Consider the following 15,644-nt stretch of genomic DNA (forward strand, 5'->3'; position numbering starts at 1 on the left):
ATACAAAATGGAAACCAAAAAAAAGAAAAAAACCACACATATAAATTGCATTTCGACATTTGTTTTATTTACAGAGTTATACTTAGCTATATACAAATCTATATAAATATTTTTTTTTTTTTAATAATTACAATGAAAATGTGCCGAGTTCGGAATGTGGGCATCCAGAATAAAATGTGTTTCTATTACACAAGTGTAATGTGGTTAAAATGAAAACAAAAAAACAAAGTTGTTGCAATTTAATAGTCTAGCTCTTGCTCCCCATCATCGATGTGTTGCATCTCCGAGAAGCGAAGCTGGCGCTATAAGTTCTCATCGAGATTCTCTTCGGTGTTCTCTTCTACGATTGCCTCGTCCCAAGGTCCGTGGATGTTGAACTTGTAGTGCTGCTGCCTCACAAATATCAAGGGACACGCAAAGTTGATGAAGAGTGTGGTGCACGCATACAAGTAGAGCACGGGACGCGACAGAAAGTAGAGTGCGCCACAGCAGATCACAAAGATGGGCACCATGCAGTAGGGATGCCATCTGGCCGCTGTCATAATGGGATACAGAACAAAGAAGATCGCTGCCTCGACGAGGAGCACAAAGGCGTGATAAGAAGTTGACAGTCTTGAGGCCAAACAGATGGCACCAAATATGGCCGCATTCAATGAGATCGCTTTGGATACCATGGCCACGTCCAGGCCGTAATCCGTAAACATCAGATTGAAGAGCATCACAAAGAAGGTCGTTGTATATATGGTGTCCGTGCTGATGGCCTGCGTCAGTGTGTGCAGCATGGGCGAGAAAATGTAGCCAAAGAGTAGGACAGTGACGAGCGTCTTGGAGTCCTCGCCCAGCATTATCATGGTGAGGCTGCTGCCACGATAATACAAATAGCCAATGGCAGTGATGATGCACGTTGGTACCAATATGCTGGTGGGTGCTATCCGATCGCACAGCATCACATGGTAGAGTATCAGGAAGCCGGTAATGCAGGAAATTTGATTGTTTAGCACAGTGATGCCGCCGAGAGCCTCGCGCAATGTGTAACGACGAACATGCAGATTTGTCTGCAGGTCCTTAAGGAAACTCACATCCGTATAGTTGTCCGGATACTCGCGATTCGAATAGAGGTTTTTCACCCAAGGTTTTCGCTTGCCTTGCGGGGTTTTCGCCATTTTTCAATCAATATCAGAAACATTGAATGTCACAATCTTTTGTTTACATCCGAACAGCTGTCACTAAAAAAATCGATAACTCATTGACAGCCACATGTTATCGAACTAACTTCTTTTGTATAGCGCGAAATTCAAATTGATATATTTTACGTACAGATTTGTTTGCCTATTGTTCAGAAAACTCTCAGTATATAGTTGACCTGATTTTCACAATTTAAAAATATATTTTTCTCCCAAGATTTTCGCCTCTTTTCTTCCAATATCACATATTTTGAATCTATTGTTTGCATCCGAACACCTGTCACAAAAAAATCGAGTCTATTGCTGGCTACATTTAATCGAGCTATCAGACAAGATTGAGCGCGCAATTCAAATCAAAAATACAAATTTGTAAGTTTTGTTAAAATGTGCTCTAATTGTTTATTATTGCTTAAGAGTTAGTTGTACAAAAAGGCCAAGAATAAGGCTGAGTTATTTAAGGTTAGGCAGGCAAAAGTGCCTCTGGCTAGTGATTTGTGTTAAAAACAAAATCAGTTAAAATCCATGGGATTAGTTTAGAAAAAGGCATCCATTCAAAAGTGGAAAGGATAAATCCTGTAAATTGCATTAAAAATCAAGTGCAGCATTGTAAAAATGGGCCACTGTCAACAAATAAAATAAAGATGCCTATAAATATTCGAAATAACTTTGAAATAATGTTCGCCACAAACATTTTACGACCAACCGCCCGTCAGTTTATGGAAGAGTTCCTCGTTGAGCGTCTGATTGTTATCCTTGGAGCGCATAGACATGAAAATGTATCCGCCAATAAATTCATGCACTACCTTGCAGTCGGCCGAGTGGCAAGAGAAGACGACATTCTCATCATGAAATTGAATCATCATGCACTTAATTCCCCAATTAACATTCCAGGCCTTCATAGTATTATAACGCCACGTCTTGATGTGATCTCCTGTGCTCAGATCCATGCGCATGATGCGATTATGCGTTACGCCCAACAGTTCCTCCTTGCGATGTCCATCGAACTTGATGACAAACAGCGAGACACCAAAGTCAGGCAACGATTGCCAAGCCTGAATGTATTTCATCTTGGCCTCCAACAGCGGCAAATCCCGCACATTGGCGTGTGCCTCGAGTATACGTTGCACCGCCTTCCCGGATAGCTTACGCAGCATCTTGGGTGACAGATAATCCACGGCATCTACGGTGCGTGGATCAATGTTGACATGGACGCCATGCACAGGACGCTGCATCTGCAGCAGCGACAAAATGCCATCGACTTCCGATTCATACGAGCTGTCGGCCAAAGAGCGACCCTTGGCTGCTAGGCGACAAGCAGCCAACCACTTGGCATACTGCTGCTCATTCTCGCAGCGTACCCAAACCTCGCTGTTGGGTCCATGATGATCCTCCGGCGAGACTTCGAGACGAATAGCATATTTACCCTCGGCTAGATTGACATCGGGCGTTACTTCGCAGCCTCGCAAATTGATGCGAATTGAGGGCGATGCAGAGTGTCGGGATTCTTCAGCATTCTTGTAAAGCAACAGATGCAAATCGCGATAGATGAAATAGTAGCGTTTGTAGCCGCGCAGCAGGAAGCGTTGCGGTTTAAGGAAGCGCAAATAATCCGAGAGTTCTGGTATGCGTGTGAGATTGATGCTCTCATGCGGATCACCGCCCTCCAATGTAAGCTGCAGCTCATTCAATGCTGAATCAATGTCGTCGTCGTCATTCTCCTGACTCGATGTCTCTATACCCGAGTCCACGGCAGTTAAAAGTGGCTGCATATCCAGCTGATGATTGATTTGAAACTGTAGCGCTGCAAACATGAGCGTCTCCTGCTCGTTGCAGTCGAGTTCCTCATTCAATATGGACCATTTGGCCTGCTCGTACAGTTGATTGATGCGCACCTGATCATACTTGGGATTCAAGTCGAAGAACGTGTAGTACTTGAAGCGCAAACAGAGTGTATCATACTCCCTTATGCCTTGCTCCATTAGCGACAACGAGCTGTCCAGCCAGCCCACATTGAGACGAGCCTTCTCCACCAGCGACTTGGGTCGCAAAAGCTGCGCTCGCATCTCTGCACTGAGCGGGCGCGGTGAACTGGCCAAGTTCTCTTGGAAATCACCCAAACTGGACGACGACGAATCATAGGTGGCATACCCTGCTTGACTAACCTTCCAGGCGCCATGCGTGGGCGTTGGCGATCGCTTGGCATTGGGCGCATTGTGCGGCGAGAGCGGCGCACAAAAGAATAGAGCTGGCGACGAGGGTTTGTCCAGGCTCCCAGTGCTGCCGCCATTATTAAACGACGAATTTATAGGCACAAATGAATTGGTATCCAGCGCTGGCTGCAAATATGTGGTGCCATCGGGTTCAGCGATGGGTACTCGCTTGGCATGCGGCAGCTGAGCGTAGTTCCTCTTCAGATGCTCCGCTTCGAGTGGCTTGCACAGCGACAACTCCTCCGCATAGCGAATGTCCAGCTGCTTGCAGAGATTCAGCACAGCAGCAAATGTCTTGACCGAATAATCGACACGACAGTCCAGATAACGCAAGTCCGGCAGCTGCACCCGCAATATTTTGTGCATGGGCGTAAAGTAGAGCAAACTATCCGCTTGGACACCACATTGATCCAGAGTTGCGCGTGTCCTTGTTAGCCAAATGTTCTTCGCCGGCCAGTAGAGTGCATGATCCGACCAATCCTTGGGATTCTCAGGATCCACCAACTGCAGCATAATGCTCCCCAAATGCTGATCGCCGCGCACGCGCATTGTGCGCTCCAGCGCCAGATCTGTGATGCAGATGCGCAGATTCCACGAGTTGTCGCCAACGTGTATCATTTTGCTGGTATTTATTTTTAGTGCTTCGCCAGGTGTGCCCTTAATTTACACACTCACACAGCGACGTCCTTGGTGGAGCGCCTACGTTAGAATTGGAATAAGATTTGTGAGCCAGCTGTTCAATTTATTCACTTATTTAACACAAACGACACAATTTGGGCAACTCACTTCAATGCGGGCACGTTGGGGATGCCGTAATACTTCTTCCGGATGCGCGTAATTGCATTGATTGATTTTCACTTAAGCAAAATTGGGAGCAACAAAGAACCAAAAAAAAAACGCTCTGTGGGGAGAAAAATAGAAAGCGTTCAAAAGACGCTGCAGCTGTGGGTGCAATGAAAAAAACCTGACTGCTTTGAATGAGCAACAGCTGTTTGTCTGCAGGGCGACAAGAAGCTGACTGCTATAATTATGCAACAGCTGATAAGCTATTACGCATTACAAGGCTGCATGCTATAGCTGACGGCTGACTTCACTTAACCGTTAAAAGTGCAGTTTTTAAAACCATCGTTAATTTTAATTTTTTTGTAGCTCATTTCTTAATTAGCCAATTAAGTAATAAATAATTCATAATTTGAAAATATTGTATTTTTAAAATATGTTTAACCTGCTGCAACTGCGCAGCAAAGGCGCCACAGCTGTCATGGCAACGACGAACTGCAGCCCCAAGTCGGAAAAAACACTCAAGGATTTTGCTTGTTTTTTTGTGGGCAGAACAAACAATAAACAAACGAAACGAAACAAATAATCGTCGTAACCACAGCAGCAGCAAGCAAGCGTTTCAATTTTCAGTCAACTCGCCGGCTTTAGCAGCTCAGCAGCACTCCAAACAAAAATATATTATCCACAAATAAATTTACACATTTTGAGCTGCAAACAACAACAAAATATAAATTGTGTGCGCAATTGAAACACATAATTCGGTGTTGTGGCATTTTAAATGGTATCGCCGCGCAAATCTGCATCCGCAGTAAGTAGTGAAGCTCGCTGGGATAACAACATGTCGTGAGTAATTCCGTTAAAAACCGCAACAAACAAAATGCTTATCTCCCTTTCCCACAGTTTACCGGCCAAAAGTTGTGAAAGTCTGTTCTCGGGTAGCTCTCGCGAATCCGCCAGTCAAATCTATCAACGCAAGCCGCCACAACGTGGCATGAAACAAGGCGGTGGCATGCGTCAGCCAGGCATGGTGCCCAGCAACACGAACAGCGACATCCATCAGCGTGTGATGTCCGCACGCAACTTGCGCGTCAAGACCTTTCAGAATCAACTGACCGATGCACAGGCTGAGATTGCCAATTTAGCCCATGAGAATCGCATGTTGCGCACTATGCACAAGCGTCAATCAACAGCCTTGAATAAATACGAATCGACTGGAGCAGAGTTGCCTCAATTGCTGCACTCGCATGCGGAAGAGTTGCGTGTGTGGCAGACAAAGTATCGCAATGTTCAAGCGACCAACAAGGAACTGGAAGCAAAGCTCAAGCAGAAGGAGGCGCAAATACTTTCGCTTAGCGATCAAAATCGTCACTTTAGTCAGCTCATCAAGGACAAGTGAGAGAGCGAAGGAAAGCCTTAACTAAATTTAGATTTATTAACGTTTTTATCTTTCTAGAAATCTGGATGAGCGCCAAAAGCTGCAGGATCGTTTGCGCATCTTGGAGCAGCGTCTGCAGGAAAAGGATAACGACATGAAGCTCATGTCACGCAAGGTGCAATTGGAGTCGAAGAATTGTCGCCAGCAGCTGCTCAACGAACAAAAGAAAACCAAGGAAGTGCTGCTCAAGCTGGAGAAAGCCAGGCTTGAGATTAGCGGCTATCGCAAGCTGGAGGAGTTCTCAGTTAGTATAAGCATAAAGCATACAACTTCAATAAATTAACTCTTCTCTTCTCTTATTACATTAACTCTTCTCTAGATTGACAAGGCCAATCCCTTGACCTCCGGTCGCCGCACCAAGTTGAATGCAGTTGAAGAAACCGACAAGATTGACAAGCTGGAGAAATCCTTGGAGCTGCTAGACAAAGCCATTGAGAAGAACAACCAAAGCGAGTTTAATGCTTTAACCGATGTCCTCGAAACTGACTCCAACTTTGACTTTGACAAAGACGATGCCGATGAGGAGAAGCATGTCTCATCCTCCTCACCCTCTAGCGATGCTGTGTTGGATAAGGACAAAATGAAACGTGGCAAATTGACGCTGCCACCGGCTCCCATTCCTCCCAAGCCAGTCGGCAACAACAGCTCAGCATCACGTCCATCGCTCAGCCAGATGTTAAATCAAAACAAGACAAAGCCAGTGGCTGCTCGTCTGCGCAGCGGCGCTTCAGTAAATGGCAGCGTCTCCACGTTGGCCAGCAGCAATGTGCGAAGCAGTGTAGCTGGAGTAGCAGCAGTTGGCAAACGACGAGATGGAGCAGGAGGCGATGGCATGCCCAAGCTGGCCACAGTTGAGGGCAAGCTCAACAAACTGCAGACGATGACAAAACCCTTGGAATTTGATTATGACGAAGATTCTGATCATGTGGACGATGATGAAGATGCTGATGATGATGAGGAGTCGGCGTTGATCACAAAAATGTGCCATGGTGCCGAGGAAGATGAAGAGCCAAGCGATGATGTCGATGAAATCAATCCCAATGAGGATGGCCCTGTTAATTATGCCGCTTATTTGGACACCAAATGTGAATTATCCGAAATGCTGGAAATGGAGGAACCCGATGAGGACGATGAATTCGACGACAGTGGCGATCAGTCGTCGCCTAAGCTAGTTATCGATGACTTGGTGAGTAACCCACACATCTTGTTCTCTCTATGCCAAATTAACATTTATGCTTTTGCCACAGAAGATGAATTCGCGTCAGGGGGCGAACATGAAGGAGAACATGTCGAATATACGTAAACTCATCTCCGAAGACTATAAGGAACGCGAGAACTTCTTGGACATTCACTGTCGCCCCGCCTCGGGTAACAATAACATCACTAAACCAATGCGTGAGGACCCCGCTAAGAAGAAGCGCAACAACATCATTCCATCTGGCGCAGTCATTGCACCGGGAGCCATGCCCGCAAGTCGCAAGCATGCGTTGCTGGCGGCGCTCAAGGTTATCGATGACAACAAGGACGAGGATTAGCCGCGTCGCTTTTACACCCACGTTTAGAGTTTAGACCATAAGCTGCGTTAAGTTATATTTTTTAATTGATTTCGAAAGTAAAAACTGCTCCGTGTGCCACAAGCCGATGCAGCTGTGCAACAAGCGCTGGACAAAGGGCTGTCCGCACATTTATGGATGACATTCCCATGCCATGACGGTATTTTGTCCAGTGATTGTTGCAACTGCAACGGTCAAAGGCCCGCTAATTAAGGCGAACATCAACAGCTTTATAATTTCAACAAGTGGCTGTTAAAAAAACATCATTGATAATTAGAATTTGAGGCATACTTTGCTTAATCATGGGATCCATGGGATCAGCAAAAATAGGCAGGACCTTAAGAGAAACAACCTTAATTTTGTCAGGTATATAGGCAATGTGAAAAGACGATAAGTATGTTCTTTCCATTGCTTTTACTTAAGCCAGATATAAATGCCAATGTAACCAAGTTTTGACATTAAATTCAAGTCAATTAGCAAATTTCGGTATTGAAAACTAAACCCGGTATAAAAGGCCCTTAAACAAAGACGTGACTACGCTACTTCTTTAGTACTTGTATTTCGTTTATGCTGCCGAGTGAATTTTGTTATTATATCAAACAAACTAAAGCAACCGTCAAGCGAGATATGCTTCTTGTCGTTACCCGCATTTCTACATCAGTTCTAGGTTTAAAATTGTACAATCATTTTTTATTTAGTCCTATGGTTCCTATCTACAATCGAATCGACTTTACTTCTGGGTCTTGCCACGCATCTTGCTAATGGCCCGCGAGACCTTTTTGCGCAGTTGCTTCTGATGTTGCTGCTTGGAAGCCTCATCGGCACGCTTCTGGGCACGGAACTTCTTCATGCGCTGCTGCGTCTCCTTGCGATCCCGATTGCGTTTGTCCTTGTAGTTCGTCTCGATCATCTTCATCATCTTGGCCACCTTCTGCTCATACGGCGAATCAACAACAGCGACACGTTCCAACGCTTCGCGTGGATTCTCCGGTCCCAACTTCGGTTTATCCTTGTAGGGCAAAGCGCGTTGCAACGCCTTGGGTATAACGAGGGGACGGAAGATCTTCGGTTTGCGCACAATCTCCGTGTACATGCTGTCCGGCTGCGCTTCGTTTTGCAACGCACGCTCTCGCTTCAGCTGTCCGAGCGTTTTCATGCCCTGCCACTGACTCTTCTGCTCGGCGGCCAACAGCAGCGAGGTGATTGGCGCATAGAAGCGCGGCACCTCCACACGGAACCAGGTGCGACAGAACACAATGTCGCTAAGGACAATCTTATCCTCGAAGGTGGCACGATATGAACCTTCAGGCGTATGATGCGACTTCTTAATCTGACCACGTATACCGGACACTGTTTTGATTTTGGCTCCCTCGAACTTGGCCACTTCAAGCGACGAGTGAAACATGTCTTTGATGTACGCCGTGTTCTTATAGATCTTGAACGGATGTCCCACCAACTTGAGTTTCTTCATAATCTGCGACGATTTGTCCAGTTCGGTAACGCAACCGGTGGCAGCAATACGAAAACCGAGACGCTTCATCTCCTCCTGATCCTGACGCACAGTTTGCAGCGCCAAGAAGCCGGTGTTTTGAGGTGTAATTGGTCCCCAGAAAGTCATGCTGCAGGTCACATGATTGGGCGTATACTTGAGGTAACGTTGCCTGAAGTTATCCTCCACCTTGGCAAAGATGGCCACCGTTTGGAAGCGTCGCCAACCCATCGACACAATCAGTGGATCACCCGTCTTGAGGATCTTCTTGTACCAACGATGCTTCTTCACTTTGCAGTTCACATAGCCCACATTCTCCTCGGTCATGTTGAGGGCTCCGACCAACACGGGATAGCTGGCATCAAAGTTCTCCACAAACTCGGCGGGCATTGTCTTGAAGCCCAAACGCACATAAAGTCCTGCACGGTATCCCTCGATTTGAATGCGCAGTTCGTTGTCCAGATGCGCAAATTCGCTCTTGTTTAGTTCGCCTTGCTTTTGCGCTTCCGCTTTCAAATCCTCGTAAAAGGAATGATCTCCGGTAATACGACCGCCATCCTCTTCACCTTTCTCACCATGATTATCGTATTCGGCATCGAATTTCGCCTTTAGCTTGAGCTTCTTGGCCATCAGCTCCTTTTTGGTTAGGTTCTCCTCTTCCACACGCGTCATTTTGCGTTTTTCTCCTGCACTTGGTGCCTCCTCTTCGCTACCAGCGGCTGCCTCGTCTTTGGGTTTGCCACTGTGCTGTTCACCCGTTTCTAGGTCCTCAAAGTCACCATAAACCTCGCTGTCCGCATCGCTCATGTCGTCCAGCTTCAGCAGATTTTCGGCATCCTCCGAAGCCTTCCATTTGCCCGTGACAAAGCAGTTCTTGATTAGCTCTTTATTGTCTTCCGTCAACCAGTCACGAGTGACACCTAAATTAAGTATTCGATAGGTTAATCTTGTCAAGTATCTATGCAGTTTCACTTACCACCCTGATACTCGAAGAAGCAGCGCTCGTCCTTGTCGCGTATGTCCTTATCCTTTTGCAGCTCCGTCTGCTGCTTGGCGGCCACACGAAACAAGCCACCCAGCTCCTCATCAGAGTCGTTTTCCTCCTGCTCCTTTTGCTGCTCTTTGCTGCGTTCACTCTGGTTGTAAACGCCATAGACAATTCGCATTAGATTGCGGGATTCCGAGTGACGTTGTAGAAAGGCATCGCGTGCCTTTTGCGCCAGATTCGTCTTCCAGCTCATGTTGTTCGCCAATATGCGTGACTCCTCGTCGTCTTCATCCTCATCCTCATCGTCCTCATCATCATCGTCATCTTCTCCTTCTCCCTTCTGCTTCAGACTTTGATACTCTTCATCTCCTGAAGAAGCATCACTCTGTTCCTCATCCTCTTCTTCCTCATCGCTATTCTCGCCACGCCAATCGTTAGCTGCAAATTCATCGTCCTGCTCTTCATCGCTGTCCGCCGCATCCATGCCTGAATCATCTGCTGCTTCATCGCCCTCCTCATCTTCTTCATGGTCGCTCTTGTAGTCCTTGGATTTCATAGGTGCCGCATCGGAAAAGAGTCGAAATTGCTGCTCCTGCATTTGCTCATCCATGGTGGCCTTCTTCTCAATCAGTTTGCTGACCAACGCCTCCTGCTCCGTTGCCTCTGCAGTCTTCTCCTTGTGCGAATGCGAACCCTGCAGCTCAATGTAGACGGCATCCTTGTCATACACAATGCCACCCACTCCCGACATCGGGGCATAAAGTAAACGCTCCTTCTCCAGCAGACTGCGCTTTTTCTCAGTGCCGGGGAGCGGACAAGGATCCGGAATCATGCTCAGTTCATCGATGCGAGCATCGCCAAGGCCAGCAATGTGTACCATATGCTGCTGCTTGAGTGGCACACCTCGCACATAGCCATAGAGCACCACTTCGCGATCACACTTAGGATTGCGTCGCACTGCATCCGTATTGGTGACATCTTCCACACGATCCACCAGCAGATAACTGTGAGCACCGCGCCACTGCAGCGGACGGAACTTCATCACCGAGATGAAACGACCCAGATTCTTGATCTCATTGCGCAGATACTCGCCATGCAGCAAGCCAGAGAGATAGAAGAGCTTGGCTCCATCGTAGACTTCAGTCCAGAAGCGATGTTTAAGTTCCTTTTTGCGTTTGCGCAGTTGCTTCGGATTCTTGATCATATCCAGATGCGTGAGTACGCCCATAATCTTGGGCATGCCGTGCACTTGACAGATATTGAGAAACTCAAAGATCTCCATTTCGAAGCCATAGCTGGCATCACAAAGCAGCAACACAAGATCCGCACATTTCGCCACATCAATCATTGAATTGATGTCATTGTTGCACTCCAGCAGGGTGATGCGACGCTTTTTCGACGTCACTATGGTGATAGGTCCCTTAATATCCGTGACATTTGTGCGCGTGAAGCTCTTGATCAGATCCTTGATCAGCGTTGTTTTGCCCACCTTTGGTGGTCCCACAATTGCAATTAGCACTGGCGGCGGTTCATCGGGAGTCTGATCCACCACAGGTATGTGCTGTTTCTTGGCCGTAAGATCTTCTTTACGTCGGAAATTGCGCTCGGCACGTTGCGCTGAGTTGATTGCAAACGCTTTGGGGTTTCGTTGGCGCGCCGTCAATTCGGGCTCCTTTTGATTGGAGTCTCTCTTGGCCTTCTCCTTCTTTTTGTCCGCACTGACGCCGGACTGGCGGGCACGGTGCTGCTTCCGCTTGTCTTGGCCAGCAGCATCGTCGGCCATTATTTCGTTAAAAACACAAAATATTAAATTTCCACAATATGTTTACGAATTTCTGTTGCACGTGCTAGCGGCACAAGCAATGAATTTAAAATACCGTAAAACCAAGATATTGGTCACACTAGGGACGCAAGTCGATTTCAATGAAAATATAATCGATTATCCATTTTTTCAATCGATGCATATTTAAAAAATGTGTTCAAGACAATAAATAAAAAACGTGATAAATTTATTCTTGGAAAATACAGTCAGGTTAAAAACAGGAAAACTAAACTCAACAAATTTAGGTAAATTTTTTTCTATTTAAGCTGACAACAAAGAAATAAAACTTGCGCTCAAAGTGTATAAAATAAAATAAGAATGTTGTGTCAAGAAACTGTGCCGACACTCCAAAATTCGCTCATACCAAATAAAGTGTGACCAACCTTAAACACACTTCAGTCAGTAATTTTTGTGCACAGTAAATTGGCATACTCGAAATTACAAGTTTCGGTCACGCTGCAGCACTGTGAAGCAATTTTTTTTTCGCATTATTCATTTTTAGACAAAAACTTGCAAAATGTTGGTGCGATTGGGCAAAGTGGCAACCTATTAAATAGGCAACGAGTCAGGCACACGCAAGCGAATTCCCTTGTTCGCCCTCCCCCACCCCACAAAACGGTTAGTAATATACTGCGACGGGAGCTGTGTGCAGTGCAACACAACAAAAAAAAGGAAAAAAGCTCAATACTCGCCCTGGCAAGAAGAAGCAGCAGAGGCGGCGCGTAGTAAAAAAAGCAAAAAAGAAGCGAATCGTCGACAATACAAAACTTCAGGTAAATTGTAAATGGCAATAAAAATGGCAAGTATATATATATATTTAAAGTGTAATCTCTTTCTCTGTCGCTTTGACGGCAACAACTGTTTGTCTTGTAGTTGTAGTTGTAATGTGGGTGAGGTGTTTAAAAAGGGGGTCCTGCATAAAGAAAGGGTGGGGTGAGGTGGCTGCTGGAGGAGCCGCCTGCAAGGCGAGAGAGATGATTTCAATGCCACGCTCTCACACTGACCTTGTTGTTGTGCTGTGCTTAACTATCGATTTCTGAAATTGCATAAAAATCGCCCAAAAAGAATGAAAAAAAAAAAACCAAAAAATAAAATCAACAAAATCAAGTGAACCGCAGCGAAGAGTGAAGGTTAAACATTTGCTGCCATTCTTTGTTTGTAGCAAGCAACAACAACTGCGATCAGAGTCCCAGAAAAACAAAAGCAGCAACAACAGAAGCGTATACATTATTCTTTGTGTTTTACTTTTTGTTTTTCTTTATTTTCGTTCAGTCTTGTTTTTGTTTGTTGCAGCGCAAAGAAACGAATTGTGTCTGGGTATTAAATAACATTCTCTTTTCTTCTCTTTGCCTCAGCTATGGAGAGTCCTTGTGAGTCGGAGAGTTCACTAGATGGCGGCACCATGCTGCCTCCAAGTCCCGTATCCCGGGAGCAGCTACAGAAGCGCATCGAGTCGCTCACCCAGCAAAACAAGTAAGTAAAGAGAATTCTCTTTAAGGCCTCAACTAAACTACTTCTCTGTTCCCAGAGTGCTCAAAGCAGAGCTGGATACGTCGAAGACTAAATTTAAGGTGGTGCAGGAAGAGAATCGTTTTCTCAAACAGGCCTCGGTCATAATCGTGAGTAACTGCAATACTTGTGAAGCTCCCACTTAACTCTTATCTCAATTCCACAGCAAGCCAAGGCGGAACAGGAGGAGGAATATATTTCAAACACACTGCTAAAGAAGATCCAAGCACTCAAGAAGGAGAAGGAAACGCTGGCGCATCACTATGAACGCGAGGAGGAATGCCTCACTAATGATTTGTCGCGCAAACTCGACCAGCTGCGCCAGGAAAAGTGCAAGCTGGAGCAAACGCTCGAGCAGGAACAGGAGTGTCTGGTCAACAAGTTGATGCGTAAAATTGAGAAACTCCAGGCGGAGACGGATAATAAACAAACGAATTTGGAACAGCTGCGACGCGAAATGGTTGAGCTGGAAAATACACTCGAACAGGAGCAGGAGGCGCTCGTGAATAAGCTGTGGAAGCGCATGGATAAGCTGGAGACAGAAAAGCGCTCGCTGCAAATCAAATTGGATCAACCGGTGTCGGATCCAACAACGCCACGTGATATCACCAATAATGCCAATGGCGACACGGCCACTAATCTGAGTGCGCACATACAAACGTTGCGCTCAGAAGTGTTGCGTCTGCGCGCCAATCTTGCAACCGCCCAAAAGGAGGAGAAATCCTATCGCGAGGAGAATGCACGACTACAGCGTAAACTGAAACAGGAAGTGGAACGACGCGAGGCGTTGTGTCGCCATCTCTCCGAATCGGAATCATCGCTAGAAATGGATGAGGAGCGTTTCTACAATGAGAATCTAATGGCGGGTGGCTCCACCACAGCTGCTGCTGCGGCTGCGGCAGCCGCTGCAAATGCGCAAAGACAGCGCACGATCAGCAGTCCAGTGTCGCACAGTCCATCGAGCAGTCGTCCACTCAGTCCTGGAACGGCGGGACAAAATCGCTGCTATGCCTGCGGCCAACTTGTGGTGAGGCTGCAAATGTAATGCTTAGAAGCTTGGATAAATATTTCTTTCTTTTGCAGAATCGTCGCGCCAGCGAGCGCTTCATTAAGCCAGCACTGCCTACGCCCATGCTGGGTCTAAACACTTCCGCACCCAATGTGCTAACCACAACAAATCCATTGCTGGCCACTGGTTCCGCTGCCATTTACGGGGGCAGTGCAGCTTCAACTGGCGGTGGCGGTGGAATGGCTGGGTTTCTATCGAATCTGAGCAGCGAACGACTGAGCTTAGGTGCTGCTGCGGCAGCTGGACTGCCTCAATCAGCGGGCGCCGCTGGCACTTTTCTAGCGGGCGGCATCTTATCACTAAACAACCAGCAGCTAACTGGCGGAGGAGGCGGTGGCGGTACATCGAGCAGCGCTTCATCGTCGTCGTCCAACTTGATGTTGATGAACAATTCGTCCAGCGGCAATTTGATCAACAACAGCAGCAGCAACTCTTCGCTGTCGGCCTTTACGCCCACCAATCAGCCAAGTGCAGCGGCCACGGCGTTTATTCAGCCAGCCAGTCCCATGGATACTTCCACATGCAAGGAATAGGAATATATATAGATAGCATTGCTATCAAACACACACATCTTTTCTCTCCCCTCACACACACAAACACGCCCCCACACACATACACATACTCTCAAGCACACACAAAACACACAAATTATGCACGCAAGAAAAACCAACCAGTTTAACGAAAGTATAAAACATTAAAACCCCCTATTAATATAAGGCTTCTCTCTCTATCACTCTATGGAGGCGACTCAAAGTCCCATCATTTATTTCTCTATTTGTAATTTGATATCAAAATCTCTTAAAAGTTATTGTGCGACACTTTCAAAATATTATTATATATACTATCTCGGGAATTCCTAGACCGACGTGCGCACTAATCGATGCAGGAGTTACGAATATTTAGCGCTAATCTATATATATATATACTAAGAATGAAGCGATCTTTTTTTGTTTGTTTACTTCGGTTCCAATTAAATTAAACAAATTGCAACAAAACACAAAGCAAAAGAAAAAAAAAAACAATACGACATCGTATGTAAACCGATTGCCCACTTTTTCCTCGCATGTGGGTCTACAATTTTTTGAAGTATATGTATGTAAGTCAAACAAATAAAGTTCAACAATTACAATTTAAAATTCAAATTCATTTTTTTAGATTTAATTTACGCGGGATGATGATATTTAAAAATATACCGAACATGCCAGCTTTATATACTAGTCTGGTTACACTTACTTAAAAACAACGGCTATGCAATAGTGCAAATTTAATTTTAACAATCATAAAAACTGGTCAGACGAAAACATTTTTAATACAATTTATTATGTTAATAAATAAAACCCAATTTTTAGTCCAAATATGACTATATAAGATTTGAATTCCAAAATAATACAAGAGAATGCCGCATATGGTCACACTTCGGCTATTATAACAGCAAAATGAACGGTAAAATACTGAAAAATTGGCAATTATGTTAATAACATGGTGTATTGAGCGGACGCAGCTCGTGAGAGCGACTACAGTTCAGCTGAGCATTAACATGGACATTTTCGGTATTTGTATAACAGTATAACAATTAAAAAAGAGACTCTGTGGTCGCGCTCGGGT

At 45.7% G+C, this 15,644-nt stretch overlaps 5 protein-coding genes across 6 annotated transcripts; 2 read left to right on the plus strand and 3 right to left on the minus strand.

The window, feature by feature from the left end:
• Nucleotides 1-41: 41 nt before the first annotated feature.
• On the minus strand, nucleotides 42-1,231 carry LOC132789610 (phosphatidylinositol N-acetylglucosaminyltransferase subunit C). Its single transcript, XM_060797714.1, has one exon. It carries the CDS (start codon nucleotides 1,161-1,163, stop codon nucleotides 303-305), a length of 861 nt encoding a protein of 286 aa, XP_060653697.1. The 5' UTR covers nucleotides 1,164-1,231; the 3' UTR covers nucleotides 42-302.
• Nucleotides 1,232-1,550: 319 nt separating this feature from the next.
• Nucleotides 1,551-4,324, minus strand: LOC132789606 (unc-112-related protein). The gene is made up of 2 exons (XM_060797708.1): nucleotides 4,181-4,324; nucleotides 1,551-4,093 (listed from the first exon to the last, which is right to left on the minus strand). Exon 2 carries the CDS (start codon nucleotides 4,010-4,012, stop codon nucleotides 1,877-1,879), a length of 2,136 nt encoding a protein of 711 aa, XP_060653691.1. The 5' UTR covers nucleotides 4,013-4,093; nucleotides 4,181-4,324; the 3' UTR covers nucleotides 1,551-1,876.
• Nucleotides 4,325-4,809: 485 nt separating this feature from the next.
• LOC132789607 (uncharacterized) lies at nucleotides 4,810-7,381 on the plus strand. 2 transcript variants are annotated; one of them, XM_060797710.1, is made up of 5 exons: nucleotides 4,810-5,017; nucleotides 5,075-5,566; nucleotides 5,628-5,853; nucleotides 5,929-6,795; nucleotides 6,860-7,381. In XM_060797710.1, the coding sequence occupies exons 1-5, from the start codon at nucleotides 4,953-4,955 to the stop codon at nucleotides 7,142-7,144; spliced, it is 1,935 nt and encodes a 644-aa protein (XP_060653693.1). In that variant the 5' UTR covers nucleotides 4,810-4,952; the 3' UTR covers nucleotides 7,145-7,381. The 2 variants fall into 2 exon arrangements, with proteins under 2 accessions (XP_060653693.1, XP_060653692.1); XM_060797709.1 differs by having other exon boundaries at nucleotides 4,812-5,017; nucleotides 6,857-7,381.
• Nucleotides 7,382-7,702: 321 nt separating this feature from the next.
• Nucleotides 7,703-11,563, minus strand: LOC132789605 (ribosome biogenesis protein BMS1 homolog). Its single transcript, XM_060797707.1, has 2 exons — nucleotides 9,628-11,563; nucleotides 7,703-9,571 (listed from the first exon to the last, which is right to left on the minus strand). The coding sequence occupies exons 1-2, from the start codon at nucleotides 11,420-11,422 to the stop codon at nucleotides 7,893-7,895; spliced, it is 3,474 nt and encodes a 1,157-aa protein (XP_060653690.1). The 5' UTR covers nucleotides 11,423-11,563; the 3' UTR covers nucleotides 7,703-7,892.
• Nucleotides 11,564-11,887: 324 nt separating this feature from the next.
• On the plus strand, nucleotides 11,888-15,106 carry LOC132789608 (coiled-coil domain-containing protein 6). Its single transcript, XM_060797711.1, has 5 exons — nucleotides 11,888-12,234; nucleotides 12,817-12,934; nucleotides 12,990-13,080; nucleotides 13,137-13,997; nucleotides 14,054-15,106. The coding sequence occupies exons 2-5, from the start codon at nucleotides 12,819-12,821 to the stop codon at nucleotides 14,570-14,572; spliced, it is 1,587 nt and encodes a 528-aa protein (XP_060653694.1). The 5' UTR covers nucleotides 11,888-12,234; nucleotides 12,817-12,818; the 3' UTR covers nucleotides 14,573-15,106.
• Nucleotides 15,107-15,644: the final 538 nt, after the last annotated feature.

This window comes from Drosophila nasuta, chromosome 3, assembly GCF_023558535.2.
Source record: "Drosophila nasuta strain 15112-1781.00 chromosome 3, ASM2355853v1, whole genome shotgun sequence".
Lineage (NCBI taxonomy): Eukaryota > Metazoa > Arthropoda > Insecta > Diptera > Drosophilidae > Drosophila > Drosophila nasuta.